Source organism: Zonotrichia leucophrys, chromosome 9, assembly GCF_028769735.1.
Source record: "Zonotrichia leucophrys gambelii isolate GWCS_2022_RI chromosome 9, RI_Zleu_2.0, whole genome shotgun sequence".
Lineage (NCBI taxonomy): Eukaryota > Metazoa > Chordata > Aves > Passeriformes > Passerellidae > Zonotrichia > Zonotrichia leucophrys.
Genome location: NC_088179.1, coordinates 2,808,336 through 2,829,008, shown reverse-complemented (window position 1 = coordinate 2,829,008; position 20,673 = coordinate 2,808,336). Strand labels below are relative to the sequence as shown.

At 41.2% G+C, this 20,673-nt stretch overlaps 1 protein-coding gene across 8 annotated transcripts in view; it reads left to right on the top strand.

The window, feature by feature from the left end:
- The window catches only part of PIK3CB (phosphatidylinositol-4,5-bisphosphate 3-kinase catalytic subunit beta), a 97,254-nt gene that overhangs the window by 52,084 nt on the left and 24,497 nt on the right, over positions 1 to 20,673 (top strand). For all 8 annotated transcript variants that reach the window (XM_064721079.1, XM_064721080.1, XM_064721076.1 and 5 more), the window contains 9 exons: positions 7,571 to 7,756; positions 8,796 to 9,021; positions 11,966 to 12,189; positions 14,849 to 15,031; positions 15,272 to 15,439; positions 15,914 to 15,991; positions 18,543 to 18,794; positions 19,109 to 19,205; positions 19,700 to 19,830. In XM_064721079.1, coding sequence (XP_064577149.1) covers positions 7,604 to 7,756; positions 8,796 to 9,021; positions 11,966 to 12,189; positions 14,849 to 15,031; positions 15,272 to 15,439; positions 15,914 to 15,991; positions 18,543 to 18,794; positions 19,109 to 19,205; positions 19,700 to 19,830 — 1,512 coding nt within the window. In that variant the 5' untranslated portion in view covers positions 7,571 to 7,603. The remainder of the gene's footprint in view (positions 1 to 7,570; positions 7,757 to 8,795; positions 9,022 to 11,965; positions 12,190 to 14,848; positions 15,032 to 15,271; positions 15,440 to 15,913; positions 15,992 to 18,542; positions 18,795 to 19,108; positions 19,206 to 19,699; positions 19,831 to 20,673) is intronic.

Sequence of the window (20,673 nt, the reverse complement as noted above, 5' to 3'; positions counted from 1 at the left end):
TTGTATTTATCATCAATTTGATTGTATTTTATTTTTAGATTTGGAAGCAGTTTGGCTGGAAATTCACCTGTGCAGCTGTAGAAGGGCAGAACCTTGAGTGGGTTCACTCTAGGGTTAAATGAGAATTGCCATGGAGGGTCTGCAGGGTTTCCATGCTCTGCAGTGGCACACAGACCACATTGGAGTTACCAGTGTTCTGGTTTTAAAGGGTCATTCATTATTGATCCTGTGTGACCGGAGCAGAAAACACAGTTTTTAGCAGTATTCTAGTGACTGTGTTCACAGGGGTCTTAGGATGAGGGAAGAGATGAGGATCTGACTCCATGTTTAAGAAGGCTTGATTTATTATTTTATGATATATATTATATTAAAACTATACTAAAAGAATAGAAGAAAGGATTTCATCAGAAGGCTGGCTAAGAATAGAAAAAGAAGGAATGAATAACAAAGGCTTGTGTCTCAGACAGAGTCCGAGCCAGCTGACTGTGATTGGCCATTAATTAGAAACAACCACATGAGACCAATCCCAGATGCACCTGTTGCATTCCACAGCAGCAGATAATCAATGTTTACATTTTGTTCCTGAGGCCTCCCAGCTTCTCAGGAGGAAAAGTCCTAAGGAAAGGATTTTTCAGAAAATATCATGGCTACACTCACTCATGCTGGAATAGGCAGTGCTGCACCTGTCACATTTAAAACCTTTAAACTCAGCTGCATCTCCTGAAAGGAGGCTGTGCCCAGGTGGGGTCGGGCTCTTTCTCCAGGTGACAAATGACATAGCCAGAGTTCACAGCCTCAAGCTGTGCCAAGGGAAATACAGGTTGGATATTAGGGAAAAGTTTTTTACAGAAAGGGGAATAAAGTCCTGGAATGGCTGCCCAGGGAGGTGGCGGAGTCACCATCTCTGGATGTGTTTAACAAAGCCTGGATGTGGCACTGGGTGCCAGGGTTTAGTTGAGGTGTTGGGGCTGGGTTGGATTTGATGATCTGAAGGTCCCTTCCAGCCTGGTTATTCTGTGATTCCCGTTACCCGTGGTGTCACCCTGTGCCTGTTCCGTGGGTGAGGGCCGCACTCTCTCCACGCCCCACTGCATGCACAGGCCGAGGCTGCTCGGGCTGTGCCAAACGGGGGGCACCTGTGCCCGGTGCTAACATTGTGTGCCCATGGCGGATAGGAGGGCATGGCAGAAATGGGGAAGCTGAACGGTGCTGCGGGCTGCCCTCAGAGTGGGGGAGTGGAACGGGAGCGGTGAGGCGAGCGAACGGAAGCCATGAGGGGATGGAACGGGAGCCATGAGGGAAGCGAACGGGACTGGAGCAATGAGGGGATGGAATGGGGAGCCATGAGGGGATGGAACAGGAGGGAGCGGGACTGGAGTGATGAGGGGATGGAACAGAACTGATGAGATGAAATGGGAGCGATGGGGGAGAGGGAACGGGAGCCATGAGAGAATGGGACTGATGAGGGGATGGGACAGGGCTGCTGAGGAGATGGAATGGGACTGATGAGAGGATGGAACAGGGGTGATGAGGAGAGGGAATGGCAGTGACGAGGGGAGTGAAACAGGAGCATGGAATGAGGACATAAAACAGGAGTGATGGGGGCAGGGATAGGATGATGAGTTGATAGAACAGGAGTGGTGAGGCATGGAGCAGGAGTGATGAGGGGTAGAACAGGAGTGGTGAGGCCATGGAGCAGGAGTGATGGGGGAGGGAACGGGAGCCATGAGAGAATGGGACTGATGAGGGGATGGGACAGGGCTGCTGAGGAGATGGAATGGGACTGATGAGAGGATGGAACAGGGGTGATGAGGAGAGGGAATGGCAGTGACGAGGGGAGTGAAACAGGAGCATGGAATGAGGACATAAAACAGGAGTGATGGGGGCAGGGGATAGGACTGATGAGTTGATAGAACAGGAGTGGTGAGGCCATGGAGCAGGAGTGATGAGGGGGTAGAACAGGAGTGGTGAGGCCATGGAGCAGGAGTGATGAGGGGAGAGGGTCGAGCTGGTGCCCGAAGTGCCCCTGTCACAGCCTGTGGCGGTCCCGGGCAGCTCTCGGGCACTGCCCTGGGCTGCAGAACAGCTCCTGGGAATTTGGTGCTGATTGAGGAACAGAAGAGAATGTAGTTTTACAGAGCTGTGAACTGGCCCTCATCTAATGCATATATTTGTCTTTAGTGTCCTCAGAAGAAATCAGACTTTTTAAAATCTTTTTAAAAACCTTTTTTCTAAAGGCCGTCTAAGTTTCATAGGACATAAGTCTTTCTGCATAGTCAGACTCCTTTTCCATTGTTTTGATAGGTTCTTTTCCCTTGTTTCTTCTCAAATATTTCATTTATAGCTTGCTCATCCTTTTATAGTACTAGATGTTTACATGGTTAGAAAAACGATTACAATGGTTGTGTTGTGTAAGTGCTTAGTGTTTCTCCTACTTAGACTACGTGATGTGCTGCTGTTTCCTAGAAAAAGACTGTGGTCAGATTGTCATCTCGTCTGTTCTGGACAGTGAGATACTGTTCAAACACTGTTCTTGTGTGTCTGCATGGGGTGGCCCTTTTCACTACTGCAAGACTTCTGGTTTTTTTTAGCCCCTTGACTGCCACATGACAGAGCAAGCAGTAGATAAAGAGCTGTATTGATCACAGTGATGGTTGTCTTGGATGTGGTGCTCAACAGTTGTAACAACTTATTACATAAAGCAAAAATCTGGATAAGCAGAGTGCCCTTAGTTTTTGCATATCCAAAACAAGTTTGCTTCTGATACTTGTCCTTTATGTCAATATTCATAGGTTTAGTGAAAAAGAAGAGTAAATCCAGCTTTATATTTAACTTGAAGAGCTGTAGATATTTATGTGCCCTTAAAATGCACCTGAGTTTTGAAGAGGTGGTGTAAAAGAAACTTACAGAAAGTTACTTCTCAATATATAAATGATCCTCCCCTCCAACTTTTTGCCATCTGTTTGGGATGATAGCCTACTGATTTCATCCTGAGAGAACTGACCACATTTCAGGGCTGGGTGACATCATTTCAGATGGAAGATAGCTCTTCTAAAGACTTTTTCTTGGTGCTCAGGAGAATAAATACTAGGAAAGATAACAGGGCATCAAAATTCTCCTCTGGCACTGTATTATATGTGTGTTTATAATTACCACCTTCTTTGCAGCTACTTTTACTTGTGTTTGATTAGTGTTCTTCTGGATTCTAGTTCAAGATAAAACATTGAACATTGTGTTGGATTTTATGTTGGTGTTAACAACAGAAAAACAGATCTCAGAGGATGAGTGATAGGGGATTTGTGGTGAGTTCAGAAGTAAAGGATTTAATGACACAGTGTGAGTTTTCATAATTGCTGCATTCTTCAAAAAGTTGGTTTTAGAAGAACTTATCTGACTCAGATAAATGTTGAGTGTTGATGACAATTAAAGTGGATTTGGTACTTTTTAATGTCTAAGCCTTTTGCTAATATGATAAATTATTTTCAAAGGAGAGTTCATTGCATTGTTATTCCATGTCTCATTTTTTGCAGCGCTCCAGACAGTCTAACTGTGAGCATGTTCTTGGGCAGCTCTTAATTTCAGGGTAACCTTACAAACTCCCTCCCATGCTTGTCCTTTGTACCTCCTTGGTCAGCACTCTTTGATATTTGCGCCTTCTGGATTTAATTCCTGTATGTGTGCAAGTTAACTACCCAGTTCTGGTAAAATTGATTTAATTCCTGTACATGTGCAAGTTAACTACGCAGCATTGGTAAAATTGATTTCTCCAGCTCTGCAGTGGTGGGAAGCCCTTGGAGCTGGGTGGTCCTGGGCTCTCAGCAGTGTCCTGAAGGAGTCACAATGGATTTGAGTTTGGCACAAGGTAGTCTTTCCTGCCTTCAGGAAAATGGGTGGGTGGTTTAGAAAGAGAGCACAGCTCCAATGTGAAACCACAGCCTCTGAAATCCTGCTGATCCTTTGGTCTGAAGAATTAGGCTGAAACTCCTGAGGATGTTCGAGTGCCTGGGTTTTGTTAACTGGTACTGTGCGATGTTCCAGTGGTTCTGCTGGTGGCCAGCACTTGCTGGAAGTGTTGCCTGCTTTTTTTCTTTCCAAACAACTTTTGTACTTGCTCTGTATAACCTGGACATATGATTTTAGTTCTGGTTTGCCTAGGGAGAAAACATGAGGGGGCTGCAATTCACATAAAAATATCTGCAGCTTACTTTTGACTGTGTCTGTCCTTAAAGTATTTTAGAAATCAACAAAGAAGCAGCCTGCTTCTGGTAGCTCTTTCTTTTCTTTGTTTGTTTTTTTTTTTCCTTTTTCCTTTCCAAGTGGTCTTGTTGATTAAATGAGGAGATGTACTTTTGTTGGGAGGTGAGGGAAAAGCTGTAAGGTCTCCTGGCTTCTGGAATGAACAAATTCTTTTGTCTGCCTAGAGATGGAAAGTCCTTTAAAAACCACAACAGCAACACCCAATTGAGAAATCCTGTTTTAGGGCTTCTTCTTTGTGTACATTAAATAAATGAGTGATAAATTTCCTTCTTCTGCAGATGTTCTACTCATCTGTGTTCCATTTCTTCCCATTAGTATAAGCAGCTCTGGCAGAGCTGCTGGTATATTAAAATACAAATTGATTAGGAGGGAGACACATTTGTGAGCACACACAAATATATGAATCTGAAATTTGCAGGTTAAAGCTTAGAGAAAATTTACACTTACATGAGAAGGTTTGAATGCTGTCTGTCAGTACCACCTGTACCTTAGCAAGGCATTTTGTATTGGGCTTTGTGACATTCCAAGTCATTGATTAGACACTTGAGGAGCCAAGGTTAAGTGCTGCTTTAATTACTTCCTTCTTTTGTAAGTGAGGTTGTTGTTACTGTGACAGTGGGCAGGAATAGCTATGAGGTTAACGGCCTGAAATAGCTTTTTATTATTATTTGAATTGTTGTTTTTTTCCTTTAGCTGGAAGTTGTTTAAAATGTCTCTGGTGCTGTTACTCCCAATCCAGATGGCTTTTTGCCTTTGTTTCAGTTCCTAGATGTGATATTGAGATTTAGTCACCACACATGTCCCAGCTGGGGCTGTGACTCATCCCCAGAGCTGCTGTGGGTTGGCAGTCTTGAGTTTCTCAGGATAAAACCTGCTTCTCTCACCCTGTGATGTCAGCTCTTGGGGCAGAAGGGGTGCTGCCTGCAAAGCACACTGACCTGCTTCCTTGAGGAAGGAAATGTTAAGTAAGTGCCTGCAGGCAAGAATAGCTCCTCAGCATGCTCACACTGGTCAGATGGCTTCCCTTCCCTTTTTTACAATTCCATTTGCATTTTCAGTTAAAGATTCTGGTGTCTGTGCTGGAAATCTGTAATTAGAAACAAGTATCTTACAAGAAGTTTATAACTCTGTGTTGTGGTGTTTGGGCTCCAGGACATGGAGCAGCATTTTTAAGTCTTGTTTCTTTGAAGATTTTAAACTCTTGTTGATGCACTTAAAGTGGTTTCAACAACTGCAACTGTGGAAAGTATCTGAAAGAGGATGAAAAGAGAAAAGATACACTGAATTAAAGCAGGAATGAACTATATACAAAATAACTACGTAAAACAGATTTTCTTGCTGCTGTACCTGTCCAAGTAACACTTTGTAATGGAAATACCTCTTTATTTTACCCTCATGACCACAGAAAATAACTGCAAATGTGAGTATCCAAATATGAAAAATGTACAGTACTAGTATTTTTCGCTGACTGCTAATTTCAGTTCCAACAGAACTGCACCCAGCATTTTATGAGTACAAGTAACGGGATGCAGGAAAACAAATAGTATCCCATTAAACAGCAGCTTGTGGAAAATATACTGATTGCTAATGAGGAATTAGACATTTTGTCTGGGTTTGTTTTTTGGGTAGATGCTGTGTTATTCCAATAACATAGTCTGTGCTGGGTGTAACAGTGGGTAACATTATATTTCTTTCCTTTAGACAGCTTAGAGCTCACACACTATGCTAAACTTTGCATGTCCAGTGATGAATGGATGGATTTGTAAACTGTGGTAATTCAAATAAAATACCTTCATATCTGAGTTGTTATTTTTACCATACTACCACCTCTAATTCTGCTTTAGTTTAATCTGTTCAGTGTAGTGGATTTTTTTGGATGAAAATGTGGACATAATGGTGGTAAAACTATTTTTGATAGAGATGGTGGTAGAAGCTCCCTAATTATTGCTTCTATTGAGAAAAAAAAAATGTTTCTCCTTATGTACTTACGCTTTCTGAAAGGTAAAGGTGTTTTATTTGGCATTAATGAAATCTCTGCTATATTTTATCTAGTACAAGTGAAATGTGAAGTGATCCATGCATTGATGTGGTTCCAAGATGTGTTGGCAGCTTGTGCTGGTCCTCACAGCTTTGCTAAGGCCAGGTGGAAAGGTGTTGGAATGATCTGGCTTTTGTTTTTCAGTGCATTTATGTGGCAGTTCGAGGGGGATGGAGTGTGTTGGCAAATACCTGAGGCAGCTTTGAACTGGCAAGTTGATTTTTGTGCTGCTGGCATCATCTGTTACCCATTGTGGGGAAGGGAAGGATAATTGAGATATTGGAAAGCTGCGAGTGGAGTTGAACATTCTGACATTCTCTGTTACAAAGGGTGATTTCCCACATCTTGTGCTGTCCAACAAGAATTCAAAAGATGCAGGGGTAACTTGTCTGTTAAAGTGCTTTATTGTAGTGTTTTCCAATGCTCCCCATCCCTCTGGCAGCTGAGGAGCATTGTCTGGATGAGGAGGAAGGTAAATGATTCAGTGAGCCATGGCTGAAGGGAAAATTCAGCTTTGGAGAGTGGTAATCACAAAAGAAGACTTGGAATGTCAGAAAAACCAGTGGTGGCATTCAGAATTAATAGGAATGTGCTGAAATACAGAGGACAGGCAGCAGGAAGGCAGAGGAGTGAGCCAGAGGAGATCATGGGCAGGGCTTCCTCCTGCCCTGCAGGGAGGCAGTTCCCACCGTGGGTGGAGTTCAGTGATCCTTCTCTAAGGGTGAGAACAAATTGAGATAAGCGTCTTCAGAGGAAAATGGCACTTTCTAGTATGCAGTGTGTTGTAGAGTCAAAGAAACTTTTCCTGCTGTTAATACAAACTTTCAAGTTGAATGTCACTGGCCACATTAATGGAAAACTAAGAGGAAACTTGCAGAAAATAAAATAATGAAACTGATCAAATATTGCCACTCTTCATCCATGAAGCTTTTTTTGGTTGTGTTTTACACAGGTAAAGTTTTAGAGAGAACTTGAAATGAATTTCTTAGTTTGTTTCAGCTAACCTCTAATTAGTTTTTTCTCTTCTTACTTAGTTTTAATGATATAAACATCTCAACAATAGTGCTTTGCTAGGCAAATACTTTTAGTGTATTAAATAGCATTAATGAGTAAAAATGTGCTTATGTGTTTGCAATACTGGCATTTGAGACCTCAGAGTTGTAAGCTGAGCTGTACAAAGCAGGCTTATGTCAACCTTCCAAAGACTTTAAAATGTGTGTCTAATTATAGAAGGTTAAGTATACTGAATTTTAGGTCTTTTTCTTTTTCCCTAAGGCCATGTGGTTATGATATTATTGAGATTCCATAATGCCTCCTGCCGTGACAGACAGCCTTGACATCTGGGCAGTGGATTCACAGATTGGTGCTGATGGCTCAATATCTGTGGACTTCCTGTTGCCCACTGGAATCTACATCAACCTGGATGTCCCTCGAGATGCCACCATATCTCAGATTAAACAGGTAACACCAAATGGGCATTAGCTGAGGTTTGGAATGAGGGCTGGTTCTCATTTTGGCCTGCCCTCTGGCAAATCAAGTCATGAATTTTAGCAGACATAGAAATGAGGTACTGGAGGCACGTGCCCAGCAGATTGACTGATAAAGAAATGTGTCTGGGGGGGTCAGCACTGGGTTTGGGCAGAGGGCAAGGGTTGGAAAGTGGCTTCTTGCTGATAGTTACACTTCAGCAGAGGTTATTCTAATAGCTCCAATTGATACTGTACTGCTACTCTGAACCTTTTTCTAACACATTGACAGACCATTGTTTGCTGAGCTAACATTGCCCTGATTAGATTTTTAGTGCAGAAGTCACAGATTGGGCTCCTGCTTCTGTTGACTGGCACCAAAGATAATTGCTTTAAAAACTGCATCTGCCTCTTCTTAAAGGTTTTGTACAAATTGGAGCAGCACTTAAAACACGATGGAATGTCCAAATAAAGGAAAGGGCAGAATGTAAGGAAGTGACCACAGACACTAAAAAGCAATCTAATGACCTTTGATCAGATAATGGCCATGTGAGGACATTGCCTAATTCCTCAGTAACTTCTCCCAGTGAATGAATTACAACACAGACTAACCTACTCCTAATATATCAAGTGATTTCAAGTGATAAAGATTTTGAAAACACATGTGTAACAGCAATGACAGCAATAAGGGATTGAACTAAACTGCCTGGTTGCCTTGCTGCTTGTGGCACATGGAAACTTGACATGCCATGAAGATATACTGTTGATGTCTAGCTGTTTCCCAAAGAAAAGGAATGCTGATGCTAACTCCACAGATCTGTCCTGGAAATCACTCAGGATAGAGACTGGAAGTGAGACAAAGTAAACATACACTGAGTTGTAGCGGTAAAATTTAAACAAGTTAGCAAACATGTTTCTTTTCTATTCTTTGGGGATCATAAATGGAAATGAATGTTACCTTCAGTACTTTAAGATATGTCCCTATTTTCTGTTTTTGGGGTTTTTTTTCATTTATTTCTTTGTTTTCATTGCAGCTGTTATGGAAGCAGGCACATTCCTACCCACTCTTTCATCTCCTCATGGAGATTGACTCTTACATGTTCTCATGTGTGAATCAGACTGCTGTACATGAAGAATTAGAGGATGAAACACGGAGACTTTGTGATGTTAGACCCTTTCTTCCTGTCCTTAAACTAGTGACAAGGAACTGTGATCCAGGAGAAAAGTTGGATTCCAAAATAGGTGTCCTAATAGGCAAAGGTAATTCCATTTATTTTTTTGAGAAATGAGGTTAAACTTTGTTGTGTATGAGGGTTTTAATTGGGCAGGCAGGAGTGGATTTAAAGAAAAAACTGTTGAAAATTCAGTATTTCCCTTTGTCAAACAAGTACTGATGTAATTGGAAAGAATTTAAATACTCAACATGAAACACATGCAAGTTATTTAAAGCTACTTTATATATTGCATTTCAGCATTGTATTACTACATCAATCAGGAACAAATTTTATTTTGTAGATGAGGAGAAAATATATATTATTATTAAGTGAAGAACAGCATAATCCTTGAGCAGTGTTATCATAAATAACCTCCCAGAAAACTGGATACTCACAAGGAGCTAGAAATTATTATGATGGTGTCTGAGTTGGTTAACAATGATACTTGGTTGTGCTCTCAATTGTGACACTAATTTTCATCAAACAATGAAATGCTATTTTTAAAGGTTTCACAGTAACTTATTCGTGATGTTATTTCAGAATTTTCATTTTAAATCTACTCTGCATGGTTATACAATCAAGATTGACAGGGTCATATGAGGTCATACCTCTTGTTTTAAAACAATGAGCCATTGTTAGGTCTCTTATAAAGACTGCAGGTTTTGTTTAGATTTCAGCAGTACACTGTCTGCCTATTTGTTAGAGCTGACAATGGGAACAGTTGGTCAGTTTAACCATTCAGACAGATCCTGACAGATTCGGAGAGATTCACATTCTGTGATTGAATATTTGGTTTATCAGAGCTGTGTGAGATCCTGCCTTGAGCAGCCTCTATTCTGTACCTTAGTAGGGAAAAAAATGTGTTCCTGTCTGAGCTTCTAAACTTAGTGCTTTGTTCTCAGAAGGTGCTGGGTGCTTTGTGTGATTTGGACAATGTCCTTCAAAGTTCACCAGTAAAGATAAAGACATTTGCAGGCCCTACATGCCCTGAAGTACCAAAAAGTCACAGCTTTCCATTGTATCATAGGAACATGGGATGGTTTGGGTTGAAAGGGACCTTTTAAAGGTCATCTCATTCCACCACCCTGCTGTGGACAGGGACACATTCAAATGGACCAGGTTGCTCAGAGCCTGTCCAGTCTGACCTTGAGTGTGTCCAGGATGGGGTATCCACCACCTCTGTGGGCAGCTGCTGCCAGTGTCTCACTACCCTCCTTGTAAAAAATTTCTTCTTTACATATAATCTAAATCTACCCTCTTTTAATTTACCAACTCCCCAGAGCTTGCTTTTCTCAGGCTCTCTCAGCCCATCTCCATTGCAGAGGTGCTCCAGCCCTCTGAGCCTCTTTGTGGCCTCCTCTGGAGTCTCTCCAGCAGGTCCTTGTTCCCCTGTGCTGGGGGCCCAGAAGAGAGGGGCAGAATCTCCTCCCCTGCCCAACTGCCTTCAGTGCTTGTGATACAGCCCAGGACACGTTTGGCTTTCTGGCCTCTGAGTGCTCATGGCCACGTCACGTCCAGCTCATCCCCCAGCACCCCCACATCCTCCTGGGTAGGGCTGCTCCCCATCTGCTCATCCCCCAGCACCCCCACATCCTCCTGGGTAGGTGCCCATGCTCTCACCAGCACCCCACATCTCTGTGCTCTCCCACTGCTCTCCCACCACCCCCAAATCCTTCTGGGTAGGGCTGTTCCCATCTGCTCATTCACCAGCACCCCCAAATCCTTCTGGGTAGGGCTGCTCCCCATCTGCTCATCCCCCAGCACCCCCAAATCCTCCTGGGTAGGGCTGCTCCCCATCTGCTCATCCCCCAGCACCCCCAAATCCTTCTGGGTAGGGCTGCTCCCCATCTGCTCATCCCCCAGCACCCCCAAATCCTTCTGGGTAGGGCTGCTCCCCATCTGCTCATCCACCAGCACCCCCAAATCCTTCTGGGTAGGGCTGCTCCCCATCTGCTCATCCACCAGCCCTGTGTTGATCCTGGGGGTTGCTGTGACCCAGGTGCAGGACCTTGCATTGGTCTTGTTGAACCTCAGTGAGATTCCCATGTGCCCACTTGTTGAGCTTGTTTGGGTTGCTGTGGCTGGCATCCCCTCCTTTGGGTTTGTCACCACACCCCCCAGCTTGGTGTCATCTGCAGCTCTTCAGGGCCTCTGTCCACGTCAGTAATGAAGCTAGTTAATAACTTTGGTGACCCTGAAGGACACTGCTTGTCACTCCTGTCCATTGGGACTCTGAGCTCCTGACTGTGGCCCTCTGGATGTGCCCACCTGACCAATTTCACACCTACTGAGCAGTCTCCCATCCAATACATCTCTTTCCAGTTTAGAGACGAGGCCATTATGGGGCCCATTTCCAAGGCCTTGCAGAAGTCCACATCCACAGCCTTGTCTGTCCTCTGATGTCACTTAATCACAGAAGGCCACCAAGTGGTCAGGCAGGACTTGCCCTGTGTGTTTGTTCTTTACATGTTTTGGAAAAGGAACTTTGCTGGTCTTGGATTGGTAGAAATTTCAGTCATGTCATTTTGACTTGAGTAGAGGATTTTCTTCTTTGACTTTTAAACAAAATTTTAAAGGATGATATCATCTTTCTGGGCAGTTAAAAAAATCCTATAACTTGAAAGCACTTCTGCTCTGTGGTCCTTATGATGCATTTACTGTGCTTTTTAAAATTTGCTCTTGTGAGGAGAGACTTAAAACTTTCAAACTACCTTGAATTCAGGGTAAGGTTGGATTTTTTACTTCATAGTACCTAGGAGATACATTGGTTCTTGTTTAAAATAAACACTCATGCCAGTTGTGCAAGTAACTTTGAAGAACACTGATGTACAGGACAATGTAGAACCCAGCTCAGCTTTGAGCATTTATTTTGGATGGGATGTCTGAAGGAAACCACCTGTGCCACCCTAACTTAAAGATAGTAACAGTTTTAATGGGATGGGCAGTGTTTTTACAGCTGTGTATCCTTTTGCTTCCTTGAATTCTTTCAGGTCTCCATGAGTTTGATGCCTTACAAGATCCTGAAGTGAATGACTTCCGAGCTAAAATGAGGAGAATCAGTGAGGAGAAGATTCAGTCCCTTGTGGGTCTCTCCTGGATGGACTGGTTGAAGCACACTTACCCACCAGAGCAGGAGCCTGTGATCCCAGAGAGCTTCCAAGATAAGCTCTACAGTGGAAACCTTGTGGTGGCTGTTCATTTTGATAACTGCCAGGTAGGAATGGTTGTTCATGTTTCATGAGCTGTTCTTGGTCCAGGTGTGAATTAGCATGGATTGCTCAAGGATATAAATGAAATAGAGCACTTACATTGTGGTGTTTGCAAAGTCTTTCAGCAGGATCCTTGACTCTTGAAAGAAAGTGAGGATGTGAGCCCACGGTTGAGAATTGAACTTCTAATTGCAGTTCAACTTCTAGAGGCAAAATGTACAATTGTATCTTCTGTATTACTTCACATTTGTTTAAATGTAAAACACAGTTTGAAGTTGTCAGGACTTGGTTTGCCAACTGTTCCTGTGTTGCTTCACTTACATCCAGTTTTAAGCTCAGTTCATCAGATTGCTGGTGATTGGTAGCACCATATTCAAGACACTTGTCTCTGTGTGTGACTCCCTGAACATCTTTGAGGTTGATCTGCTAATTAGATTGAGAAATAATTAAAAAAATTTAAAAAGAAGAATCAGTATTTCCTTTACTAGAAATGCATGTAGAAAATCAAAACACTGAGACTTAGCTTTTCATTAAGGCTAGCAAAACTATAGTTTATTTTTAAAATAAAACCGCCTTTAGTTTCTACCAGGAAAACATGAAATGTTTGAGCATGAGTTTTTATGATGTTGCAGTTGCTCTGACTGTGCTTGAATCCAGTATTCCCATTACCCCTTTTTGCACTCTGTTCCTTTGGATAACCATGAATAATCAGCACTGGAAAACTTAAAAATCTTACAAGTGTGTAAATGCATCAGGCTAGATTTGGTGTCCATTTTGACCCAAGTGCCAGAGGCTGATTTTCTAATGATTCAGATTATTTTAGTTACAAAGCTGATTTATTTCTAGCACTAACCTTTTAAACTTTAAAGGTTTAAAGTGGTACACACATCTGCCTCTGGAGACACTGAATGTAGAGACAAAAGCTAAATTTGGTCACCAGTAAACCCAGCTGATGTTGGATGCATAGGTGTTTTATGACAAAACATTTTCCAGTCCTCTTCAGCTTAAGAGAGAATTTGTGTTGTCCAGGAGTGAGATTATCTTCAGCCCTTGATTAAATACTGCATCTATATGCCTATGCTGACAGGACAAAAGCAGTGCAAAAGTTCTTGCTGGTGCAGAATGTATTTGCCTGCCACTATAATAGCTTAGGCTGCTGACATTTCAAATGTTTCAAATGCTTCTGCTGCCAGCTCTGACCTTCAGAGCTATTAACAGTTCAAATCTGAGCTGCTTTTTAGAGCAGTAAACTTCCAGACTTTGCTGCTTGCACTGAGCACTGGAGTCATCCCAGGAGAGTAAGAGAGGAAGGTGTGGGGACTGTTCTGTCAATTCTTGCAGCTGTAAGATTGAGAGAAGGCAATATTGAAGCAGTTTTTGTCTGGAAGGTGTGGGTGAGCTGTAAGGGCTTCATGGCTGTCTCTGGAGCAGGAGAGACTGCTCCCCATCTCTGTGACATCTCTGTTAAGATCATCTGGGGAGCAAGGCAGCTGTCAGAGAGCACCAGCTTCCTGTCAAGAAAAAGTGTTATTCCCTGTCTGCCACCAGCAGTTATGGCAGGAGGAGAAAGCCTTCACATTGGGGCAGCTTTCTGAAAGGGGGAGGCTGTTGTGAACCAGGCAGAAACTGAGAAAACACAGAATTAATTTGCTGTGACTCTGCAGGGTTTGCTTGTTCCATTGGGCAGCTTGGCTCCTTACCAGTCTATATAAATAAAGCACAAGTCAAAAGAATCTAAGCAGACAACACTGACAACACATTTGTCAATAACTGGGTTTAGGTGCTCACATCTTCAGAATTAGGCATGTAAATAAAATAATAAAAAAACTTGAAAAAATAAAACAACAAAACCCCAGTACCTCCCGAGTCAACCTCTGCAAATAAACCTGTGTAAAGCATAATGTGGTAGATGAAGGGAGATGAAAGATTTCACAGAAGATTTTGTAATTTAGGAACTTGAAATTAATTTAAACCTCCTTTTTAATTTACAAAAGGGAGTACCTTCTTACCTTTATCTTTTTAGAACACATTAAAATTAGAGATACTTTGGAAATAGGTTGATAGCCTCTAAGGGTTTTAATTAAAAACTTTCTTAAAAAAATGCAGTCTTTCCATACTGTGTTCAGAATGCTACAGGTATTGGCCACTACTCCTCTTTTCTGCTCTCCTCCCAGTGTGGTGGTGGTTCTCTACATAAATTACATTCACAGTTTCTTCTGCTTTCTTACTTGAAGCTTTTTCTTCTGAGTTCAGTGGTACTCAGAAAGAGGATAACTTGCTAGTGGCCAGAAAGATGAAAAGTTAACATCTCTAGTACTGCTAAATACTTTGAAATGCATCATGACTTATTCTCCCTCATTCAGCATTCCAAAATACAGCCTTCTAGATAAATACATTGCTCTAGCAGTCTTTAATTCACTGCTGAATCAAATAAAGGCCTATGTTTTTAAAAGTACTTCTGATAATATAAAACTTTAGGAATTAACACCTTACAGCTTTTAGGGTGTTTGTGATTTTGATTGCCCTAAACTAACTAACTGTTAAATTAGTCTGGATTTGACAGTTATTATTTCTACCTGGTTTATTATGTGTGCTACAATTTTAGCCTTGTTTGTCTGCCTAAGACAAGTTTGACCTTCATTATCCCTGCTTGTGTTTTGTTAGGATGTATTTAGTTTCCAGGTGTCTCCTAACATGAATCCCATCAAGCTGAACGAGCTGGCAATCCGAAAACGTTTGACTATCCATGGAAAAGAGGATGAGGAAGTTGATCCTGCTGATTATGTGCTGCAAGTCAGTGGAAGGCTGGAATATGTCTTTGGTGATCACCCATTAATTCAGTTCCAGGTACACAGAGTTTTTGGAACTTGATGGAACAATTCCCTGCTGCCTTGGCCAAAGGTGCTTCCTCCCATCCCTCCTATCCCATTACTGAGCATCAATATCCCCCTCCTCATGTCTGCAGTGGTAAAACACATGAGCACCATTCCCTTTGTAGCTCTGGAATAAATTCTTTGTTCCTGTGGTTTGGAAGTTGCTGTAGGAATACTCTGCTGGCTCTAACAGCTGCTTTCCCTGGGCTTTCAGTATATCCGCAACTGTGTGATGAGCAGGACCCTTCCCCAGCTGACCCTGGTGGAGTGCTGCACCATCAAGAAGATGTGTGAGCAGGAGATGATTGCCATAGAAGCTGCCATCAACCGAAAATCCTCCAGCCTTCCTCTTCCTCTGCCACCAAAAAAAAGAGCAACAACTGTGAGTTGCTGGGGAGAGTGTCTGATAGCCAAAGGGAGCAGCGACTCGTGGCACATAAATCACAGAGCCTGGGGTTTGTGCTGTGGCTGCTGTGCTCCTGTGGAGGTCACCTGGGTCAACTCAGAGCCTCCCCTTGCTTGGCAGGTTTACCTCAGAAACAGAAATGTGGACAGGTCTTTGCTCTGTTACACACTCTGCAGTTATTCAGAATGAACAATAAATTTTGAATTGTCAGGGTGTAGTACATGATATATGTTCTCACCCCTAGAAAACTCTCTTCTAGCTGAGTTTTTACTTCATCTCCTCTTGTAGCTATGATGACCAATTTATCTTTGAAGATTTCAGATTTATATTTTTAACTGCACTTTTTTTTCCTTTGTATTTGATATTTTTGCTTAAAATGCTTGGCTTACAAAATAGGTCTCAATGTTACAGTGGTGAAGAGTGAACTTGTATCTTTGTTTCTCTCCTCAGAGTGTGTGGGATATTTCCAACCCTTTCAAGATTATTCTATTAAAGGGCAATAAACTAAACACAGAAGAAAATGCCAAAGTAAGTAACTGTGTCTGGTGTCAGAAGACATTCTGTTTGTTGTTTATTGATTTTAAGGCTAAGTGAGCTCAAAATCATACAGATTTCAGCATTTTTAATTATTCCCAATTGCATTGGTAGCATTGGTCAAAATCTGGCTTTATTGCTAAAATATTTCTTTATTGTCTGAAGCTGGATATGTGCATTGGAACATTGCAATCATTGTGGCAGTATGACATAAGTGTTCCTTGGTATTTGATTTTTTTTAAAAAAAGGTTTCCCTAAAGTGCTGGTAGTGGTGTGAAATGAGTTCATTTTAAATAGATTGTCATAAACACCTTGCCCAAGTCAATTAAATATTAAATGTTTTAAAGTGCAACATGGTATTTTAGTAGTCCTGAGTATATTCTGTATGTCTAAACTTGGGCTGTAGGCTTCTATACAATCTGTCTTTTATTTTCTACACATGAGGAGCACAAAGAAAGAAAGCTGGAGTATCATTTCCTGTAAAAATATACATGACTGGGCTACTGACTGCTATACAGACCACAAGTTGTTAACACATGGGAATTTATTGCTCAGCTACTTTAATGCCTTACAAAACACTTGTCTGTGAGGTAAAACAACATTAAACTCCTTTGTTTTGTTCAGAAATCAGTGAATTGTGTAGCCAATCCTGTAGACAAGGAAGATATCTAGTTAACCATTGATATTTTCTGTTCTCATGTTATATTCAGGGTACTTGGTGCATTTTTTTCTTTCAAAACTGTTGTTACAACCTCCTTGTAAATTAACAATCCTACATTTTGGTCAACACCAAAAAGAAGTTCTACATTATAGATAAATGAGCCATAGTTACATTTTGATACCTGAGACACTGTGATTGTGAAAGTTGATGGCTACAAAACGTGATGTTTTCCTCTTTTTTGTCTAAACCATTATTTAGGTAGTCCCAATATCTTCTTAACCCTCCTGTAGACCCTTAAGTTTTTAAAAGGAAAGATAAAAGAGCTGGTGGATTCTGGAAGGAACATACCTGTCAGGAGTTTCTAGGGTGGGTTTTTCATGCTTAGAAAAGTAACTTTTGGTTAATTTCAGTATGCTTTTAGGGGGAAAACAAATTGTTTTCTAAGCTTGAGAAGAAACAGGAAAAGCGGGCAGTTCTTTCACACTGGCACCTGTGGGCACCATCTAAATGTTATTTAGTATTTTGAATGCTTTTCAGTCTTGAAAAATTAAATTCCTGTGGATAACCTAGGACAGGAATAAATGCAGTGACCCTGCAAACCTGTGCATGCTTCCCTGCCTTGTTTGCCTACAGTGTTACACTCTCAATAGTGACAATTTTGTATTTGTTTTCCAGTCCTGATTCTAAGGCTGTTTAATTCACTGCCATTGTTCCTTTAGCCCCACTGTGCTGTGGATAAGCCAATATTCATCCATTTCTGCTGAACCCACCACCAAGGTTCACGAATGCAGTGTTTGTAGTGGGCAACAAAACATTTGTCAGCTGGGTAGCACTGCCCCAGCGTGAGCTGGGTTGGGGACATCCACCTAGGGCACAAGTGACCTCACCCAGCAGTCCAACACCCCATTTTCCAAATACATGACATTGAAAATTGCTTTTCTTTTCTCTTGGTCTTTGGCCAGCCCATCAGTACACAGCATTTCTTTAAAAAAGGGGCATGTCGGAATGAAAAGAAAAAAATTGGGGTTCAAACCCTTCAATTAACAGGATCAGAAGTCATAGAATTAAAGAGGTGAATTATTTTTTTACCCAAAGCCACTGTCAAATTTAATATCTCTCTCTTTGCCTTGCAGTGCTCAGCAATAATATGATGGCTTAAAGGGAATGTGGGGAGGGTTGATTCAGGAGCAGAGGGAACCTGAAACATCAGATCACTTTGACATATTTAACATTGAGGATTTCTTTTTGGTGTTGAGCCAAAAGATTACATTTGTGGGGTTTTCTCTCTCTGTCTCTCTCTCTCACTGATATTTTGGAAGGCCACCTGAAAGAAGTTGGCACATTTCACTCTGCAGATTTCTGTGTATATATGTTATGGAACAGAAATGTAGAAATGAAACAGAAAAACATCTTAGCATTGACATGTAATGAGTTTAATTTCAGTGCCAGTAACTCCAGGTTCTTTGTCTAGTTGTCCTTCTCCTTTCCTGATCCTTATTTTAATTGTTCAAGCTACCTGGTTTTGTTGGTTCCTGGGTAGTAAAGACAAAACAAACTCTGGAAATCTTGTGCATTGTTATTATTATTACAGGTGATTCCTGACGTTGGGGTCAGCAGTGTTCCCTCTATATTTTTAGAAATAATTTAAATAAAAAGTGAGTTTTTTCTTAAGCTGAAAAAAATCCCAAACATTTCTCATTTAGAAGCACAAATTGGTTCTGCCTGGAGATTTTAATTTGTATTCAGAAAATCAGTCTTAACTTCTTCACTGTGCTTAGTTGTTTGTTTGATGGAATTAATATGTATGTATGTTCTGTATATTATTCTATTCAGAATTCTGTAGGTTTTGTGACAATCTTAAAATCTCTCATTTCTTTATGGCAGGTTCATGTTAGGGCTGGTCTTTTCCACGGCACAGAGCTCCTTTGTAAAACAATTGTGAGCACAGAAATATCTGGGAGAAGTGACCACGTTTGGAATGAAGTGCTGGAGTTTGAAATCAATGTCTGTGATCTGCCAAGGATGGCAAGGCTCTGCTTTGCTGTTTATGCTGTCATGGATAAGATGAAAACTAAAAAGTCCACCAAGGCAATGAATCCTTCCAAATACCAAACCATTAGGAAAGCAGGAAAAGTGGTAATTATTTAATTTGTTTTTCTTGAGTGATCTCTTCATTATATCAAAATGAGCATCCAGAAATCTTTCCTTGTCCTCATTTGTGCCCAAGAATGCAAAATGCAAAGATATTAAAAGCAGTGTATGTATTAAGAATTGCACATCTTGGTATGAAAACTTTTGAGACTTCTCAGTGATTAATTTCTTTTTTTAAAGTATTACCATTTGAAAAAAACTCCAAGTCATCCTCTCAATTTTATGTATTTGCAGTGTTTTCTGTATAGTAACATTTGCTGGCATCTTCATTTCCATATAACAATTCTTTCCTTTGGCAGCATTATCCTGTAGCCTGGGTGAATACCATGGTGTTTGATTATAAAGGACACTTGAGGAATGGAGAACTGGTACTGCACAGCTGGTCATCATTTCCTGGTAAATCTCAGCTTTTCAGATTTGGACTTTGGCTGTGGGAAAGAGTGGGTGCAAGAACAGAATATTTACTTGTATGCACGTTCAGATCTCTTGTAGTAATCTCTTTATTCTTGTAATTTTTATGTGGATATACATACAACATTTTCATCTCTTTCCTGAAAGTGTTGTTTAGCAGGAAAGAGAAAGAGCAAGAAGTAGTGTTCTAAAAGTTTCATCCATTTGATCCACAGTGTGTGTCCTGCTTTGCAGAAGCTGCAGATCTCACTGGGATTTGTTTCAGTGTAAGGATAGCTCAGCTTCCCTGGACTATTATATTTCCTTAAGGAAATCAGTTTCTCATGGGGTGATAATCCAACATTTGGGAATGCAGGAGGTGGTTTATGTTGGAAATACAGAGCATTGCACTGAAAGTGCTGTGTAGCAGAACATGCTTTGTCCATCTTATAACAAAGTGATTTCTTACTGCATGCTGGCCTGTTTTCTCTGTGTTTCAGATGAACTTGAAGAAATGTTGAATCCCATGGGAACCGTCCAGACCAACCCTTACACTGAAAATGCAACAGCTTTGCACATTAGATTTCAGGAATATTCAAAGCAGCCCATTAATTACCCTCCCTTTGATAAGGTAAGGGATGACCTAAAGAGCAGTCACAAATGCTTATGTGGAAATAATAGTTTTTTCTTTCTTTTCAACACTGCCTTTTCCAGTGAATTCCCCTTTTCCTGCCTTTTAGTCACTGTACTGCAGTTTGTTCAACTTGCACTGCATGAGTGGCAGTGCTTGACTTCAGGGTCTATTTTGAAGATGTACACTTTTAAAAGTGGTCTGTACATGGTCTTTTGAAGGTCAAAAGCAAATCAGTTTCCTGTATGAATGGTTTTACAAAAAGCTAAATTTATCAGCTATTCTGGAAACCTTCAAACTGTTCTTGCCTGTGATCTATAAAGATCTGTTCTCTCTTGGTACAAATGTGTGTTAGGCACTCTTTGGGACACTGCCCTGTGAGCTCAAGTCCTTTAAAGGATAAATGGACTCTTAACACTGTGTGCAAAGGGATTTCTGAAGGTCTGCTCCTGGAATAAATCCACTGAAGTGGCCCTGCAGTTTTCTACAGATGAAGATAAGAATCTGTCTAGAAAGGAAGTGTATATTTGGAATACACATGGTTATTTCTGTAGTGTGAAGGATAGATGGAAAATCGTTTAGAAGCTAGCAAAAAAGGCTAAGTCCTGAAAACAAGTAATGAAATAAGTCATAAAACAGACTGCTAATTATACATTATAAAGTCAGGCTTAACTCCTGTACACATTAGTCTGAATTTTGGTTTGGGGAAAGTCAGTTACAACCTAGAGAAATTGCTTCTTTTTCTTTTTGGAGAATTTTGCACCTTCAGGAGGTGTGAACAAAAAGACTGAAATGACCAAGTTTTATCAACTTGCTCAAAGGCAGATTTGGCATTTAAGGTTC